This window comes from Gallus gallus, chromosome 3 (genome assembly GCF_016699485.2).
Source record: "Gallus gallus isolate bGalGal1 chromosome 3, bGalGal1.mat.broiler.GRCg7b, whole genome shotgun sequence".
NCBI lineage: Eukaryota > Metazoa > Chordata > Aves > Galliformes > Phasianidae > Gallus > Gallus gallus.
The window spans coordinates 4,923,853-4,943,361 of record NC_052534.1 but is presented as its reverse complement, the minus strand read 5'-3'; the positions used below and the strand labels follow the sequence as shown (position 1 = coordinate 4,943,361).

Sequence of the window (19,509 nt, the reverse complement as noted above, 5' to 3'; positions counted from 1 at the left end):
TCTCAAGGGGTACACTCACATTATGCGCACGTCGTGTACAAATATGAATTTTGGATTTAAACCTTTGCTTTACTTGCATTTGAATTATGTAAATATCAAGCCCAAACCCTGTGAAATTCAAAACAGAGAGCACCTCATCCTAGATCAGGATGGAACAGGCTTGTCTTTTCACTGTTATTGAATGGGCCAGCACAGAACTAGTCTATTTAAAGTATTCTCCTTCTATATGACTATGGGGAGCTCTGCAAGTTGTCTCATCCCTGCCTCCCATTTTCCCTCGGACAACTTTCGCTTCTCAAGCAAATGAATATTCATTTGCTACATAACTTGATGTCAAATTACAGGCAATAACAGTATTGAAATGGTAAAAAACCTTTTTCTTTTTCTCCAGAGATTTAGCTATCAGAAGATGGCTGAAATTAGTAGCAGTGTCCCTAAGTCATAGCTGTGAGAATGAAGACTTCATCCCTGTCCAAGAGAGATGTTAAAAAATGGTATTTATCATTAGCTGTCATTGGCTTTTTGAACTCTTCAGCCAGCAGTCAACTGGCAAACAGACAGGGTGCCTTCGTAGCATTCCCCTTTGCAGCAGTGGTTATCCCCTCTCTGCACAGCAGTAGCAAGAGCCGATCTGGTTTTGCTAAACACCTGCAATTCCCATGTTTGAAGATGAATGCTCCATCACCAGTTTGGTCCCAAATGGTACAACCCAGGGACCCAAGTGAGCCCTAAAAGTAGTGACAGCCATCTGCCTAGATACCAGCTTGCTGGGGGAAAAAAATAAAATTGAAAAATTGGGTCTATATCACTCTTCCCTTTTTGTTCAATCTCTATTCAGATGATGAAGAACACGTAATTAAATTCCTGCAGCAGCTGCTTGCATTTTGAAGCAGCACACAGAGCCTTGCACAAAGTCCATCTCCTCCTTCATGTGATTTTGTGCTCAGGTTCAGTAAAAGGACATAGAATAGCTCATTTTCCTTCTGATAAACCCATTTTCCATAGTAGAAGTCAGGCTGTGGTTATTTCTTTCCAGCAGGAGAAAACAGATTTTTTTCTGCCACTTTCCTAATCTAATGCAGAGGTAAAGACAAACAGAGGAAGCAAATTCAAAGTGGAGCCTAACTGATCCTGTGCAGGGAATTCCAGTTTCAAACCAAGTTCTTGAACATAAGTTCCCCAAGCCATAACAGTTGCTTAAAATGATTTGCCTCCAAACTTCTTGGAATCCTGGAGAGGTAGGTCTGGTCTACATTTAAGATATGCTAACACGCTTATGACGACATTGGAACTAATTTTTTCCATGCTAGTAAAAAGCCCACAAAAACTTACACCGGCCCCAAAACAGAGACAAACAGAAAAAGAGACAGATCTTTTGGGGCAACCAGCTTAAACTGGGTCCAAACAATGCTTCCAAAAGACTGTGAATATAACCTGTCTCATCTCAGTTTTTAAAGTCCGAATTACCATTCTGAAGTACAAATAGCTGACAAAAATTGTATTTATCATAGGACAAATTAAACTGGGATGCTTCCTTCCCCAGCTCTAACATAGGCACCAAAATCTTACAAGGAAAAAAATTCCCTAGCTTGCTGTTTTATATATACCCTCAATTTAAGCTCAAGGAAAGCAAGCCAATCCAGAAATTAGCATGCATCAAGAACTTGATTACAGTCAGCAAATGAAATAAAGGAAAAATGAACCCCAAGGAAAATAACTGAAAATGAGGTAATTGGAAAAGGGGCACAAAACTCCAAACCCCAGACAATCCAAAACAATCAGGGGAAGGGGAAATTCAGCTCTTGCTCACTTTGGTCTAACACAGTGCATGAGATCACATACTTCCATTCCTTCCCAAAGCCCCAGACCTGCAAGTAGAGTAATAACTGCCTTGCAAAGTAGAGTGTCTCAATTTCTGAACAGCCAGAACTTCTGAACACCTTTTTTAAAAGGGTACCCATCTCTCAAAGTATTCAACATTTTGCCTCCCAATTTAAGTAACTTTCTTAATAATTTTCACCTTTGCACTGTTCAGCATAATGGGACAAATAATACATGATGTACAAATAAGTCACAGTGCTCTGTGCAAGTTAATAGGAACAGTGAGATGCTGAATGTGTGATAAATCTAGTCCTGACACTGAAATATGCCTCCTAATTAAAAATCAATTATTTAAAACAGTAAAGAAAGAAAAAGGAAAAAGACTTCTCCCCAAACTCATAATAAAATCTGGGAGACTTCAGAGTTATTTGAAAAGCAGAAAGAAGCCTTCGACATCTACATTTAACTAAAGATTCTTCTAAAACTCTATTGTGAGTTTCTCGATTTTATGATTAAACAGTTCTGTGAAAAATTGTTTCTGGTATCTTTTGTACTTTTATCTATTCATTCCAAATAGCCATAAAAATGAAAAGACATCATTCAAATTTGAAATGCAAGAACAAATCATTATTTCGGCTCTGTGAAATCAAAGCACACTGATGCCCTGATGTGGCTCCAAGGTGACATGGGAATGATGATGAGCAGCCACCCAAAGCAACCAGGACTTACAAGCGTGACATGTTTACCAACAATGGTGCCCATTGGTTTCCTCAAGAGATCTCCAGAAGCTGTTTTAACCACAAGCATTGAGTAATTTGCGTTAGATCAGTGCTTACAAACAATGATTTCCAACTATTTTGTGTTTGATTCTGGTAAGATTTCAAACACAGAACAGCTTAAAAGCATCTCAAAATCAGAAATACTTTTGCCTCAATTTGAGCAAGCTGAAATTTCTGGTTTTCCTTTTCTGTAAAACTAAGATACGTATTCACATCCCCAGCAGTGACAGAAAGATTTAATTAACCAGCGTTACTGAAGAGAACTGAATCCAATTAATAGAGAAACTATACTGGTATTTATGCACTATCATAAATATTCAGTACTCTCAATCAAAAGAAGATGTTGGTGTTTACATATATAATAAAGTTTTAATAATTCACCAGCAATATTGCATGCCAACTACTGCTACCACTTACTTGTGGAAAAGGGGAAAAAAAATCATACCTGGGATTTTAAAACCAAATGCTCTCAGCTGAAGGAAAGGATCATTTCTGCATAGGAGCTCACACTGCCAGCAGAGCAGGTTCATTGCCCAAGAGGTTCCAGCAGCACGGGCCTGGGTTTCACCTGCCTCCGATGGCTGTGGGTCATTGTACTCTGCTCCCCTCAGCAAGCACCAGCCTGAAGACTGTGGCTATATTTCTTGGGTCTCAAGGAGTACAGCTGCCATGCCACCTCAAGGGCAGGCTGCAAACAGTCCGTGGCCGCTGCCCAGATTCAGGTGTAATTTTTAAGCAAAATTCTCAGGCTTTTTGCCTGAGGAGATTTAGTAAACCTAAACGAGCCCACTCTACAGTGGAAGGTAGCTGCCCTACCCCAGAGTAGCTCACGGCCCCTCTGGAATGCAACAGTAAGCAATCGAACTCTAAGCCATAAAGCAATCAATTTGGGCATTTTACCTCCATCAGCAATCAACAGGATGTGGGGTTATCCTCCACCGGAGATGACAGGATCTGGGATTGCACTGGATGCTGTTTGCAAGTGTTTGGAAGCGACATGGCTGTGGGGAGACCTCCTCTGTGGGAGGTCAGGGCTGCTGGATGCTGGCCGGCTGCAGCTCCCTGACAGACCGCACCTTGTGCCAAAATTTGTCCCACCAGAGGTGTTTCTGGCAATGCTGTGAAAGCTTACTTCAGAAAAGTGGCAAAAGCCAAAAAGCAACGTCAGGGCATGAGGGAAATAGGGAGAATGGGAAGAAAGGAGCAGCAGCACACTGACCTCAGCTGCTCACTGCCACCATCACCTCAGCAGGCAGCTCCGCCACCCTGAGGAGAGGTGCCAAGGAGGGAACGGGGCAGAGGCCTGTGCCCATCTCCTGCAGCTCTTTGTTGTTTTTTTTTTTACCTCCAATACAAGAATCAGTCATTAAAAAGTTCTTCAATTGCCAATAGATAAACAGGAATCAGAGATTTTCAGCCTTTATTTTGGTTGGTGGAGGGAAAAAACATGCAGGAGAGCTGTGCAGTTGAGCACATGCTTAATCTGCAGGTGAACTGAGCTACACCTGTGGCCAAGAAGCAACACGACTGCTCACTGCTGCAACCAGAGTGACTTCCCCTTGTTTGATTGTCCACACAGGACATCATGGAGAAGCACAGAGCTGCACAAATCCCTGCCTGGCCCCGGCACGCTCAGTGGCAGAGACCAGCATAGTACTGCGTGTGGGTGCCCAGACACAGGACATCTGTGGGGTGCTGCTTGCTGGCATGTTCCCTCAGTAAAATTACTTCAGATTCGTAAGTGATTCATCTTCTTTGAGCAAACATCCTTCACTTTCCACGGCTAAGACATGAAACACAGGTCAGACACAGTGACAAAATCAGCTCCTCAGCTGTGTGGCAGTCCGGCTCAGAGCAGTGGTGGGGAAGGCAGAAAAAATATCCCTAAAAGACAGGAAAAATCCCCTCTGCCATAAAGAGAGGGCCACGCTACCAAGCGCCATGCTGAAAGGATATCAACTTTTGAAGTACAAGCTGAATAAATACCACTGAAAGTCAGTAGCCAAATCCTGTTAGGAGCTGCAGTGCTCTGGGAACCTGATTGGAATTTGAACATTTGCATTGATTTTTTTTTCACATTACCAGCTGGGAGTAAGCAGTAGAGAGAAGGTACGCTGATCGCTCCATGGGAACACGACTCGCTAGCGAAGGATTACCTTTTAAAGGATTATCTTTTAAACAAAGAAAAAAAACGGTATACTGCAAGCAACTAACTCAAATCAAAAGAAACACGTTAATCCAACGGGATTATCAGGTAAGGCTTCCATACATTTAACATCCAGATACACAGCTGAGAAACATGGACCATTTTATTTAGATGTCTCGGTGCAGTTGTCAAGCACCTTTTCATGTGACAATTCCCTGCTCATGATTCACAAATAAGGGCTGCTTATTCAGTTAAGGTTGTTAAAACAAAAGCCTCACAAGCAACAGCAATTTTCTGTCTTTTTTTTTGCAGAGCCCTTTCCTTTACCCTTGCATATGTAAGCTCTGATCATCCAGTCCTTTTAACTCCAGCCAGGAAGAAAGATTAGTAGCTGCCTGCACTGCTCCTACATTGTGAAATTTCCAGAACTGAGCTCTTTTACTTCCCTCTGGGAGGCAGAGTAAGTAACAGAAAACTGAAATCAAGCACTGCATGTTTTTTTCCTGAATTGTAACACTCATGTTAGCTCCTGCAGTACTGCAAAAAGCAAAATAGCACTGATGTTCAAAAAGGAAATGTATTTAGAAACAGTGCTCACTGTACGCACTTGCGCCTCTGTCTTACTAGCAGATATGTTGGTAGCATCGTGCACAGAAGATCTGTATTGAAATCCATTTCATACCTCTTACAAGCAGGAACGGGGTAAGGAAACAAGTGAAAAAGAAGCGCAAAGATAAAACCACGTTACCTGACTAACATGACATTTTACCTTGTTTTATTTTGTAACTGTTTTTAAACCATTCAGATCCCTTCAAAATTCCCCTGAAGTAACCAAAATAATAATAAAAAAAAATCTAATTACTTAACCACAATATAGAGTAACACAGTTTGGTTCCTTAATATTTCGGTCAGGCCCACGCACAGGTCACCCCTACTCAAATCCAGAGAGGAAAATGAATTCAGCAATAGTCACAAACCCTGGGTCTTGATGGTATCAAATGTTACTGACTTTATTGGAGTTTCCCATTTAATAATTTTACTTTCCCGCGTGAGACATACTGTTTTATAAGCAACAGAACACTACATTTCCTCAGCATATATTCCACGGTCAGAATAAATAGTATACTACAGGGGTAGCAGGGGTAGGAAGACTTACCTCCTCCACCTCCAAGAAGGCTGGAATTAGCTGCAAGAAGAACAAAAGGAGAATTGTTAGTTGAGAGCTTCCTAAATATATTTGGAACCAAAGCAGAAGATGTTTCACAAAACATTTGCCATTGATTTTATTTCAATAATTTCACCAGTCTCCACTTACCCGAACTCATTTACTACAAATGCAATCTATGTAATTTGTAATCATAATCTTTACTTTTACACAATTTTGCAATATCTTTGAGTATGTAAGCTAATAAATAAAACAGAACTAAATTATTAAAGTTTAATGTGCTGAATAGCTTATGAAATTACAATCTTGAATTTATAATTCTATAAACCACATTTATTTTTGATTACCAAATGAAGTATAACAGTCTTTCATTTTAGAGAAACTTTGGTCTCTCTTTAGAGAGACTTTGATGCAACTTTTCATTAGCTCTCCATGTCTTCTAAGACATGGGGCTTTTGTGGACAGCTATGAGAAGCCCTGGCTCCACTGAAATCAAAGTGTGCTCTCCTACAGTATGCAACTAAGCTGGGATTTCTCTCAGTATGCTTAATTGTTTCTGTACTATAACCATCCACCTATCTACGTCAGGAATGGATAAATCACTTATGGAAGGTGTTTTTCAGAGCATAGTGATGCACGGTGTTCCTGCAAATGAAGTTAGCAAAACTGGAGCCACACCAAACACTTTCTTATCACTACAAAGGCAAAAACAGAAGGAAGACTTAGGTAAAGCATTCACCCTTCAGATGGTTGGGAAACTGACCCCTGCCATATCATAAAACTGAAAAACAGTATAATCCAGCTTCTTAACTAGAAGGCTTTAAACAGCAAATTTCCCGACATTACATTTTTCCGTGGCTTTCTTGAGGCTTTCACAGAAAACTGAAAATAAACATAGTTTTCCTCATTTATTTTTCCAAAACTCTACATACATCTTTGACTTAAATTCAACTATTTGCACTTTCAGTTCACCTATTTGCAACCAGCTTTCCCTCACACCTCAGCTTGTGCTGATAAAATGGGAAGATCTCTCCCTCCCTTCTCCTTGTATCTTTCATCCCTGGAAAGGGATATCCTTCCTTCTGGCTATTGGAATTCTTCCTTAAGATTCAACTCAGTAAATGAGGTGAAAACAAGCCGCTATTTTTTTTGATACTGTTTTTCAACACATTATTGAGGTGAACTGGCTCAGAGAAAGATACACCAGAGGCAGAACTCTGCAACTAGGAAACAGACGATGGTGGCAACAGTTTGGAGATAGGATCCTCCTTTTTGTCAAACACAAACTGTTGTAATAGCTCCAGAACGTTAATGCCCCGTTGGCAGGGACACCTTCCACTAGACCAGGTTGCCCAGTGCCCCAGTCTCAAAAGGGTGAAGTAGAGGTGGACAATCACCATTCTCAACCATCTTTCTCTTGATAGAGCACAGGACACAACTGTCTTGATGGGTTTTAAGCTTACAGTGTAAGCTCATATCCCATTTTTCTCCCATTCATACCCTCAACTCTTTCTTTGCAGGGCTGCTCTCAATTCATTCATCCCCCAGTCAGTACTGATCTGGGATTGCCCCAGCTCATGTGCAGCACCTTGCATGTGGTCTTGCTGAGCTTCACAAGGCTCACCTGGGCCCACTTCTCAAGCCTGTCCAGGTCACTCTGGATGGCATCCCTCCCTTCTATCATATCAACTGCACCACTCAGCTTGGTGTCACCCACAAATATCACAGAGAGATACTGAACTTAAATCTCTCTGTATTTACCTGCTCTTGTCCTCGTTGAAATTCAGTATTAAGGACAGACACAAACTGCAAACAGCCGCATATTTTTACAGCAGCTTCCGAAGTACTCCTGTAACAGGTAATATCACCTTCCCTGCAGTCAAACGAGTATATCTGAGATAAAAATCAGTATACTTCGTATCAGAATAAAATAAGAGCGACAGAATGTTATCTTCTGCCATAAGTCTGCCATTCAACATTATTCTTTTTGGCAGTGTAGAATGCACCTGCAATCACCATTCTAGTTCCTGAATGGAGTCAAATTCTAGGATTTCAATCATTATCTCTGAAAGACCTGAGAGACATAGCTAAGATCTGCTGTACCTCACTGTCACAGAAATTACCATTGGTAAAAACGATTCTTCCGAAACCCAGCCAGGATCCTCACTGCAAAACTCTTATCTGCTGGCTTCTCTGAGAATTATGCTTTTCTCGTGCATTTTTTTCTGACAATGTTTACCTTTCCAGTACATTTCCAATAAAACTCGCTAATAACATCTAAGTCAGCATCACACTCTTCTCTGTAGAAACAGCAAAAACACTTCTAACCGATTTTTGGCTCCAGTGCACCTGTTGCAGCTTCAATAAAACATTCCACTCCATTTTTCACAGAATCATAGAATCATTAAGGTTTGAAAAGACCTCTAAATCATCCAGTCCAACCATCCATGTACCATCGATATCGCCCACTAATCCATGTCCCTGAGTACCGCATCCCCACTGTTGTTAAACAACACCAGGGACGGCAAATGAACCACCTCCCCAGGCAGCCCGTGCCAGTGCCTCACCACTCTTCTGGAGAAGTCTTTCCTAGTATCCATCCAACTTGGGAACACTTGGGAAAGTGTTACCATTAAAGAAATACCTGGTTGCTTAACACTGTAAGAACACCTTGCCCACAGCCAGAACTGGGGATTTTCACCCGGACTCAGAGTGCGCAGCTCCAGAGCTATAGCCACATCACATTACATTGGAGCAGTATGATTTCTCCTTCCCTTACGCTAATCCACAGCTGCATTTCATTCAGCAGTGCTCCCAAATGACAAGTCTTGCAAAACACCTGGAACGGGGCTCCTGTTGTAGAAGTAGGTACGTATGAGCAACCAGCAGTGGGACTCTTGAAGCTTTCAGCCTCCAAAGCTGATGCGGTCTAAACTGCCTCCCAGGTTGCAGCCTTACACTGTGCATGCACAACTCTCCCACCCAACTCAGGGCATGCCCAGCCTTAAGTAGCACACAGGACAATATTTGTGGATATCTCGCAAATCCATCTTGACTAATCTTCTGCTCCTATCTCTCTATTCCAGAGATGAATAGGGTTCCCAAATCACACAAGATTTAGCAGAGTGGGGGAGGAGAATTGTTACCATTTCTGAGACAGAGAACAATAAAGAAAAGTGAGCCTAAGAGGTACTAGAAAGAAATGCATGCTAAGGACTTCCTGCACCTCCTTTCATTCCTAACGGTATCCTTTCAAGCTGACCTGACCAACCTATCTAAAACCACCTCATTACAAACTACAATAGATCGCTGGGTATCAATTCTGAAAATCCATCACAATACATATCTAAAAATGTGATTTTAGTATGTGCTCACTTATATTAAGAGTAGTCAGTCCCCTGCCGGACTGCAACATAACACATGTTGATAAACCCCATTCAAAACATCCCCCTTAGTGCTGGCCTGCAAGAGGCAGCATCAGCTAAAATAGAGTTCAATTAAAATAAAACAGCAACATTTGTTGATCAATTTCCAGGGTGCATATTTGAAGAGCAGCTTCAGGATGAGATGTTGAGCATCCCCCCTTAAAAGAGTCTTGGACTCTACATTCTGAGAGACTGATTACACCCTCTGTCTGCCTCTGTATGGCAAACAAAAGCAAGTCCAGGAGTAGCAATGTGGCCTCCAGCCCTGAGGTCTAGATTTCTTATTATTACAGACACTAGAACCATTAGCAGCAAGGATTGTTTCTAAAAAAGTTCAGGCTCCTCTCTAAGAAAGTCTACTCCAAAAAATCCACATAAGAGAAAACACTGTCTCTATTCATTCAGGATACCAATTTAGCCCTTAATGAGGTGTTTATGACCCCGGACTCAACCAGGAGTTTGGTATTTCTAATGACTCAGCACCTCAGTGGTTTTGGCTTTTATTCTTTTAAATATACAAGAACAGCATCAGGATAGGGATACTAAATGAGCTCCACGAGCACTGGGCAGTTCTATGCAGAACACTCCACTCTTGCTCCAAAAACCAATGTTTTTTCCAAAATACTTCTGCAGCAAGGGAGAAAAAAAGAAAAAAAGAAGAAGAAGAAAAAGGAGAAAAGAACTTTAAGCCTCGTTTCTCACTATGAAATATTCATATTGAAATATGTGGTTACTAAAATGTACGAATTTAAATAACGAGTAATCCAGCATAATTTACAAATAAGAACTGGACATGAATGTTTTAGATCTGAGCTTTCTGAATGAGTTAAGTCACAGAGCTTTCCAACACTTTATCAACTGAATAAGCGGAGCAGAAACTCTGGCACAAGTCTTCACATTTCCTCAGTGCTCTCTTTACAGCACAGCCCTTGCCAAGAAGGATTATTTGAAATGTTGTGGAACGCAAATGAATGCTGAAGAGGTTCACCTCAAATGAAAGTGAAAATCTTTCTGTGCTGTAAGCCAGAAGATATGAGAAGTGAAAAAGTACAGGTTGCTTAAACCGACATTTGCAGTCACAAAAATGCCTTTTTTTCCTGCTGTCAATTCTGTTGAAGTTAGAAAATAGAAATGATGCGAATACCAATTTTTGTGATGTCTCTGGAGATAACATGCTTTTAGCTTTGTTAACAACACAGCTGACTAACTCTGGTTACTTTTTGTTGGCATATACTCATCTGACAACGTTTTAAAAACGTAAATTCTTCGGGGAGCGTGTCTTTGTCAAGTATTAATGGCACTAGTAACTTAAATTGACATCTATGTCATGCAGCCATGCATCTGTCAGTATAATAAAAATATACTTTTAAAAGATTACTTGATATTGTCTGACTTTGGCAGCAGATGTTTGAGCTTACTTTGATGTAAAAAAGATTAAATATTTTTGTCAATACTTTCTAATTGGGAAATTTATTCAAGAAGACATCTTTATAACTGGCAGTGTTGTAAGATGCAAGGCACTCTATTGCCTCAGACACCATTTTTATTCATCAATAAAACATCATAACAGGCAGCTGGTGAGCAGAGTACAAGTAATTTATGTAACAGGAAGCTACATTTCTTCTACATGTTTTCTGAGACATCCTTACCTGCCACTGCATTTCGTTTGATCTTTCCTCCAGAAAGCAGAGAGAACAAAGAAAAGTGAGCTAACAACTGCAGCCTGTACATTCAACCATTCTTACACAAGATGTGTTTTGATACCTTAAAGCAAAAAGCTTCAGGCTTAAAGTTCACGGAGTAATTTTGAAGTATGGATAGTAAATAAAATGAAGCAACATACTATATAATGCAGTATGATCGCCGTTATAATTAACTTTACTCTGAATACTTTCTTGCGTGAGATGCCACCACAATCAGGAGAGGTAAAATAACATTACAGTAACGGACCCAGCCAGATTTGCAAACCTATGTAAGTGCCTAATGATGCAAAGCAGACTACTGGACATTAGAAAAGCCAACCAGCCTATGAGATACGATTGACTCCAAACATTCAGGCACATCAGAAAATACCCCTATTAGCATCTCCAGACACCTACAAGCATTTTGCAAATACAGCCCCCAGATACTCAACATGGAGGGCGTACAGTACACACAGCTGTACACCACAAACAGATCTGTGATAACACGGAGCAATACTTTACTTAACCATCTTCTAACATGCAGAAAAATTCTATAAATGTGTCGTTTCCCTCTGTTCCTGGGAAGGGCCTTCACCTTTCTGGACTAGTACTAAACCGCCAAGCTGGGCTGAATCCACCAGCTCATGAGCAAGCAGGATGCTGACAGAGACAGCCCCAGCAGGACAGCAGGGATGGAGAGCTGGCTGCTCCATACCCCTTAGCCCCTACACCCCAGCACCTCAGAGCCACCAGCAGGAGCAGAGCGATTCCTGTGCCAGCCAAAGGCTCAGCCCTGACCCACACTGCTCGTGGAAGCTAAATCACTTCTGTATTTAGTTTAGAAGTCTGGGGGTTGGTTTGTTTTCAAACAAGTCATCCAAAGCAGGTCATATTCTCCAAACATACCCAAGGACTTCAGCTTCCAGGTAGTAATTCTCATATGCTCACTCAGAAACCCCTGCAAATAAAAGTGAAGGTCTCCCCATGTAGGTTTACCACTGGCAAAAGGTACCAACTTCAGGCTCTCTTTCTAGGAAGACAGGAATTCACAAAGCAAGACCTAATACGTCGAAACAACTCATATGTGAGAGCACACGAGACAACAGAAAGGGACTGAAATTTCCATGTATTACTTTTTTTCCCCAGATACTGAACACACATTCTGCGAATTTGCCCAGATTTAAAGATTAATAAAATCTAATGGGAGGCTTTACTCAATTCAAAAGTATACGTTTTGTATTTGGACCTAATAAAATGCTTTTGTGACTGCAGCCATGCAGTCTATGTTATCCTATTTCCCCCTCTCACAAACTCCCTATGAAGAACAAATTGTTTCAGCTAAGTTTTGCCATCTTTAAAAATAAAGTAGTCATTATTTCTATTTCAAGCCTCTAAAGGGTATCTCATAGGTAGATTAAGCAAAAATATAATCATCATCATATACTAGTAAGTGCTCTGGAGTGGAGTCTGTCAAGGAAATTGCCTTCACAACATTCTGAATTCTATATGGAAACAATAACTGTCATAACTTTTCAGTATTTTTCCTCTTCTAATACATTACAAACTCAATACATAATATGCAATTATGCAAGAAAGCTATTTTTAAAGATTATGCATTGCACCCATTAACCTTAATCAGTCACATGCAGAGCATCTCTGAAATGTGATACCAAGAGTGAAAAAAACATATATACACATATAAATACAACCAGAAAATCCAATGTAGGCACTCAAAATGGGCAAGGCAGTAGTCATTTGGAGCAGCAGTGTAGTGTGAAAGAAACAAGCACACAGGTGCACTTTGATGCAGAAGAAACCAAATATGACAATTTTTTACAGTAAAATACACTCATTGCCTGAATGCAGCATGAGAGAAAATTAAGAGAAATTGAAATTGTTCAACATATACTGAGAAAAATATAAGAGAGAGCTCTTGGTCAAGAGTACAACCTCAACACTGCCACGTGAACTTCCAGACAGACTGAAGCTGAGCTTCCAACATAAAAAAAGGAGCTTCAATTTTACAGTAGCCTGAGGATCGCAGGCACCGCAATCATTTATTGGTGGGAAAGTCAACCAGAGTAAAAGATGTGTAACTTAAAAGGAAAAACAAAGAACAGATGAACTCGCTTTTAGGGGTTGTCATCAGGACAACTCCAGTCCCAAACACAACTCAGCAAAAAAAATTTCAGGTGAAATCCTGCCAGAACAGCACTTCAGCTCCTCATGTCTTCATACCTGTGCAATCTGTGCCCTTCATACCAATCAGCTGCCATTATTTTCAGCTAGGCAGAAACCTAAATCAAATGAAAGTGATACAAAAGGTTTCCCACCGGCGCCTGGTGAAGGACAGTTAGAAGAATGTGTTTTGTGAGGCTGATCTCATCTCTGGGAGGGAAATGAAGACAGATTTGTTGGATGAGAAGCTGCAATTTGAATAGGAAGGAACTGGAAAAGGCTACAACTGGTTGGCAAGCACAGGATTGGTCACCGCCAGGCTTCGTGTGAACCCCTCTGCTGAAGGCACGTTTGTTTGTCACAGTCCTCTGCCTCTTCATGGCAAACATGGGAAAGGCACAGAGCAGAAAGAACGTCATTCTATAACACAGGGTGATAAATTGTCACACGCACTACCCTGTGGATAAAAGGAAAGCTATGAATTAAGATTTCATCCATTCTGTGTGTCAAATTGTGGTTTGCTTAACTGCTTTTAGTCGCTGTCAGATCAAGGTATTTTAAAATATAGCTGTGCTGAAATGTAAAGGAAAAGGAACTTTTTTCAAGGCAGAATAATGAGGAAAAAATATTCAAGCCTACTACAGCCAATTCTTCATCTCATAATTTGGGCCATTTGTGTGGTTTGTAAATGTAGCATTAAAGGGAATCAAAGTGCTGCAGTATATAATTAATCCATTTATGTAGCGTCGTCATCAATATTTAAAAGCCTACGCAAAACAGACTCAGAGGTAGGCCTAGGTTTTACCTGCGCAATTACAAAAGCAGCTTGGGTAGTAATTATTTCCAAATAATTAGTGAAATTTATATAATTCATGCATCTTTTCAGTACCCCAAAGGTACTTGAACGTGTTATCTGGAATACAGAAAAAATGCAAGTGAAGTTCTTTGTGCTTTCTTTGCCTTTGTCTTCTTAAAATTACAACCTGCCCTGAACCTCCCAAAGCCTACCTGTACACGACAACAGCACCCTCTAAGCTATTTCTTCCTTTTCCTTCTTTCTCTTCTTTTCTTTCTTTCCTTTCTCCCTTCCTTTCGTCCTTTCTCTCTTCCTTTTGTTCTTCCTTTCTTCCTTTCTCTCTCTTTGTTTTTTAGAGCACTTATGTACTACACTGGGTACTCTGGGAGCACCTAACCACAAGATTTCACTTCAATTTCCTTCACTAGGAAATAGTTGCATAATGTTTGACTTCAAAAAGGAAAATGTCTGTACTTTCTGATTGCAAAAAGTTTTAATAAAGCAACAATTATACTATGGTAATGAAAAAGAAATGAAAAGGTGATAAAAGTTAACATACTTCATTCTTGAAACATTAAGATTCAACATCCTGGTTTCAAAACAATAAAAAGCCTTAACTCGTGATAAAATCCAGCCGCTGAGCAGAAGCTACCTGGGGCCCCGTCCTGGCAGCGCAGCACTCTGTGTGTCCTTGGGGTAGGCAGCGGCATGAGGTGCTGGCGGCACTTCTCTGCACACAGGCGGGCTGGGCAAGGGCAGCGCTGGCTGTGGCTGCAGGGATGGCCTCAGAGGGTGCCTTTCAGAGCAAAATTAGCACCACTGGTTTTGCTTAGGATATTAACACTCATGAACATTGGTTTTAAATAAAAAAAAAAAAAAAAAAAAGAAAGAAAGAAGAAAAAAAAAAAACAAAACAACAAAAGCACACGTCATGCCCTACCAAAGGAGCCCTCATGTTTTTTCCCAGCTATGCAGACAAGACCTTGCTTGTAAATTCTGCCGCAAAGTTAGAGGAAGGCAAGGTGTTACTGCACTGCTTTTGCAAGAGCAGCCTGGAAGGAAGATTTTGACAATGAATTATAAGCTCCTGTAAGCAACTAGCACAGACCTGTATGACCGAGGAGCCTGTGAGCCAAGCACCAAAGTAAAGACTACGTTAAGGCACATCCAGCTGAGCCGATGCAACATGCTCTGCATGTGAACGTGTTATGTAACCACTCTAACGATCATCTCTTTATATAGCTGAAATTAGAAGCAGCTCCCACTGTGGTCAGCGTGAGCCACACTACAGAAGAAATAGAGAATCTGGTTAAGTATTTTCCCATACATTCTGTTTTCCAGCACTGGCCTAAATGGCTGCTGCAGGGCTAACTAGCTCACAACAGCCACATATTCCTTTACGGAGGAAAGTAGAACTTAATATATCTGGGTATTTCAGTCAGATCAGGCAGAATACATTACAGCAAGGTAAAGAACATACACCTTCCAGCATCCATAAGAATATTCTACCAAATGTTCTGTATACAGGTGTGAAATAAACAATTCATGCTTTAAGTGAATGTTTCAGAAAGTTACAGCTGAAAAAATCTTGAGAAGACCATAAAAGAATATGAAGAATAAAGTGCAGCCATCACCATACCGGAGATTTTAGAAAATGCCCCTGTTATGATAAAAGTAAGTCAGCTGAGTCAGAGGGAGATTGGTTATCCTCCCCATTTTACTGCTCCGAAAGCATGCAATTCATGACATGCCTCAAAATGGAAAAACATAGTCTGAAGTTTGAAAAATACAGTGGAAAGAACCCATAATTATTATTTTTTCTGTTACCACTTTCACATTCCATGAAAAACTCTATTCAGGAACTTTACAGGAAAGGCAGATCACAAATAATCAAAATGATGTGAAGGCCTGTAGATATTTTCATGGGCATGACAGAGCCAAGAGCCCAAATGAAATCACTGGAAATGACAGCATTTCAGATTCTGTGGGACTATTCTTTTTTCCTGTCAGGTTGCTGGGGTTCTCTGATCTCTCCTAGCTGCAGATACTCACCATTCATCTCAGCAATTGGCAGGCTGCAGCGATGTCACTGTTACTTCCCCAGCAAACACTGCCCGGCTCCTGGTTTGCCAGAGCACCAGCTCCGTCCCTTCTATGGGGTACCGTTGGCCATGTGGGAGGTGAAGAATGGAGCCAGGCAGTTTTGTTATACTCCCAAGAGAGCTCCTTAGAGCTATGATTAGGGCACTTCTTAGTGATGAAGGAGATTAAAGCTATTACCCCCCAAAATTGCAGCTAATTAGCACTGCTGTTGTAAGACTGTATTCAACCAGAAGCGGTATTGAGGCCTTGATGAAAACTTTGCTGAGGTTATACTGGACAAGACTCTTTCTTTTCTCCGTAGCACACAAGGATGGCCTGCATCATCACACATTAACAGTGTCATGCAGGAAGAGAAATCAACAGGCAGCAGCACCAAACCAGTAACTTCACCACATACAGACCAGAGCACCATTGCTAACTCTTCCCATCCCTCCTTCTTGCCAATTCCACTGTTCACATTTTGATATAGAAATGTAGCCCTTATCTACCAGGACACAGAGTGCCTTGCCTTGCAGGTCTACTTCCAGTTAGAACAATACTTGAGCTCTCTGGACCACAGCTCCATCTCTGCATGCCATGTCACCTCACTGCTGGAACCACGCTCATTGAAAGCACCAATACAAAGGACTGCAGCTCACTAATTAAGAGGTTAAGACAGGGAAAACCCAGCCAAAGAAGAACCCTACAATTTCTACAGACAATTAAACTGAAAATAAATTTAGGAAAACAAATTAATCATTATAAAATTAATTTACTTTTTTTTTCCTCCACTAATGATTATTTTTTGAGTGTTGATCAAAGAAACATTTACGTGTTCTGGATTTTACCCATCTTCCTCCAAAGCTAAAAGAGATGAAAACATGTAAACTTAGTTAAAACAAGTTAAGTCCTTTTTTCTGTCACGTGGCACATACAGTCCAACTAACCACAACTTCCTAAAAAAACAGCTCTCAGTTGGCATTTTAATGAGTTATTGTTCTTTCTCTACTTACAGGAACACCCAAAATCTGAAGATGCTCCATGTATCCATACAAACCTTTGCATCCAGGACTTGTATGTATTCATATTTGATCCATTCCACAACGAAGACACACCAACGGGGATGCTACAATCTAATTTGTGCACAGCAAACACTTCTTTTCATTACCCTAATACTACTAACACAATTTATGAGTCAGCTGAGTACTTATGAAAAGCTATTGAGAAAACAAAGACAGAATTAGGCACAGTAGAAACACTGCTTACTCAAATACAGTAACCAGTAATGTCAAAGGATATGACATCTCATGCTATAGATAAATGCCTCTGTTAGGCAGGTAAAGCATGCTTTTATAGCTGCTCAGAAAAGAAAAAGATGAATGATCTTTTTAAGCTCTATTTAAAATGACTTCTCTAGTAGCAATTAATAGAGACAGGCCCCAGAACACCAGTCTCACGCTCTAATCATCAGTGAGAAAGAGATTAAATGACAATTAAAAAAAGCCCTTATTGAATATGCAAAATTCTGTTTTCTCTTGGAAAGCAACTGGAGCAATTTCATATTCTATAAGCACATTAGTGAGGAAACGGTTCAGAGGGTAGCTGGAGCAGAGCTTGTGTCCCTGAAGCATCAGGTAGATTGACTGGAATACAAAACACGCTGCTAAGAACAAGTGTAAATTCATGCTCCTGGCTTGCGGGTAAAGAGGCCCTGTTAATTTATCTATAAGAATCCCGAATAACAATCCTGCGATGGAAGGACATCACTCCTACTGAAATGTATAAAAGCCATAAATGGCCCAAAAGTTTTAGCAGAATTTGTTATAGGCAGCGGCAAACATATTGCTCTGCCTGGAACGTGCAACTTTGCAGGAGCGTGGCTCTTTACCTCCCCCCAAGTCTCAGGAAGCCTTCCCTTTATACTTCAAACAAATTAAATCTACTGCAATTAATGATTATAGTTTTTCCTTCAATCAGCCCATACTCCTCTAGGAAATTAACTTAGCTATTAAAAGCCTAAAGGCTGGAAAGGAACCTAGTTAGATGAGTTTTACCTCCTCTGTATTGCCTGTGTAATCAAATGCAGTTTCCCCACCAGTTTAATTCTAATCAGTTTAATTACTGAAAATTACAACGAAGAAAAAGCCCTTACTTCTCACACCAGAACAAAGGAGAAAGGCTGTATGTGCCAGTACAGTACTGGGCAACAGCAGTTTGACACTGCATGTGAGGGAGGGGAGATGACCGAAAGCAAAAGCCAAACTCTAAAATGCTTTTGATAGCGGCTATCAGCACGAAGGGGTGGAAATGGCAAACCACAGGGCAAGAATGAAACTCAGAGCAGGTTACTTCCAAGGTGTGAAACTGGGAAGAGTTTATTACCTCAGCACTGCAAAGCCTTGATTACACAGGATCTGCTCAGCTCTCCAGCTCTATTTCCTACTCAGTCTTTCAGCCAAATGTTTGCTACACAAAGCAATGGAAAAGCAGTACATGCGCAGCCCAGCACAACTTAATTCTGTCTTTTCCACCAAAAGAAAGCAGTTAAAAACTCAAAAGAAGCAGAGCTGCCATGCTTATGGAGAAAAAAAAACTAAGGTAGGAGCCACAAGCTTATCTTGCCATGTCACTAAACCTGAATTATTCTAGTAGTCATTCACTGGGGTGAAAGACAAAGTGTAAGATGCACATTGAAATGCCGTGTTCTATATGACAAAATATAATGGGAGAACAGAGCTCTTAAAGAAGTCAGACACACAAAAATACGTACAGAGAGTCAGCATATATGTTTTTCTTCACTTGATTTCCACAGCAAGAAGTACTTCGTAGCATTATAAAACCCGCTTGTCCAAAAACAATTCTGTCATGGTGTGCTTCTCTTATCTTTTGCCACAAGGAGATTTCAATGATGAGCAGAAAAAGGTCACATAATATCATCCTTTTGTTTCTTTTCAAATGCTCAAAAAAAAAAAATCCATTCTTTCATTACATCTTACTTTCTTTGCACCATTTTCCCTCTTTGACCACAAGGCCTTCATTGTCTGCTTCATAATTTTAAGGACCTCTGTTATGCCCACTCGAAATCTCCTCTGCCAAAATGACTAATTCCAGTAATCTCGTGTAACCTGCTGATTTATATCTCACTAATACTCCGAAGCCAGCTGATCTCTACAGGAAAGGGCTAGCAGTATTTTGGCAACTAACTTGAAGATGTTGTGGCCACTGAAGAAACTGGAAAACATAAAGCAAGTAAGGGTGCTACCAGCACGTAAAAGTCTAAAAATATCAGAAGCAAACCATTTTATTTCTGCTGAGTTCACTCATCAGCCAGCCTTATACTTCACAAAGAGCACTGTGGAGAAGAGAAATTCTAGCTTAAAGCAAACAAAAATTGTAATTCTTCACCAAAAAGAAAACCTGTGAAATCCAAGCCAA

General features: G+C 40.6%; 1 protein-coding gene across 9 annotated transcripts in view; it reads right to left on the bottom strand.

Annotated features, from left to right (window-relative positions):
* MACROD2 (MACRO domain containing 2) overlaps positions 1 to 19,509 on the bottom strand; it is an 838,556-nt gene that overhangs the window by 660,777 nt on the left and 158,270 nt on the right. For all 9 annotated transcript variants that reach the window (XM_015283424.4, XM_025149218.3, XM_040697783.2 and 6 more), the window contains one exon: positions 5,903 to 5,932. In XM_015283424.4, the coding sequence (XP_015138910.3) occupies positions 5,903 to 5,932 (30 nt within the window). The remainder of the gene's footprint in view (positions 1 to 5,902; positions 5,933 to 19,509) is intronic.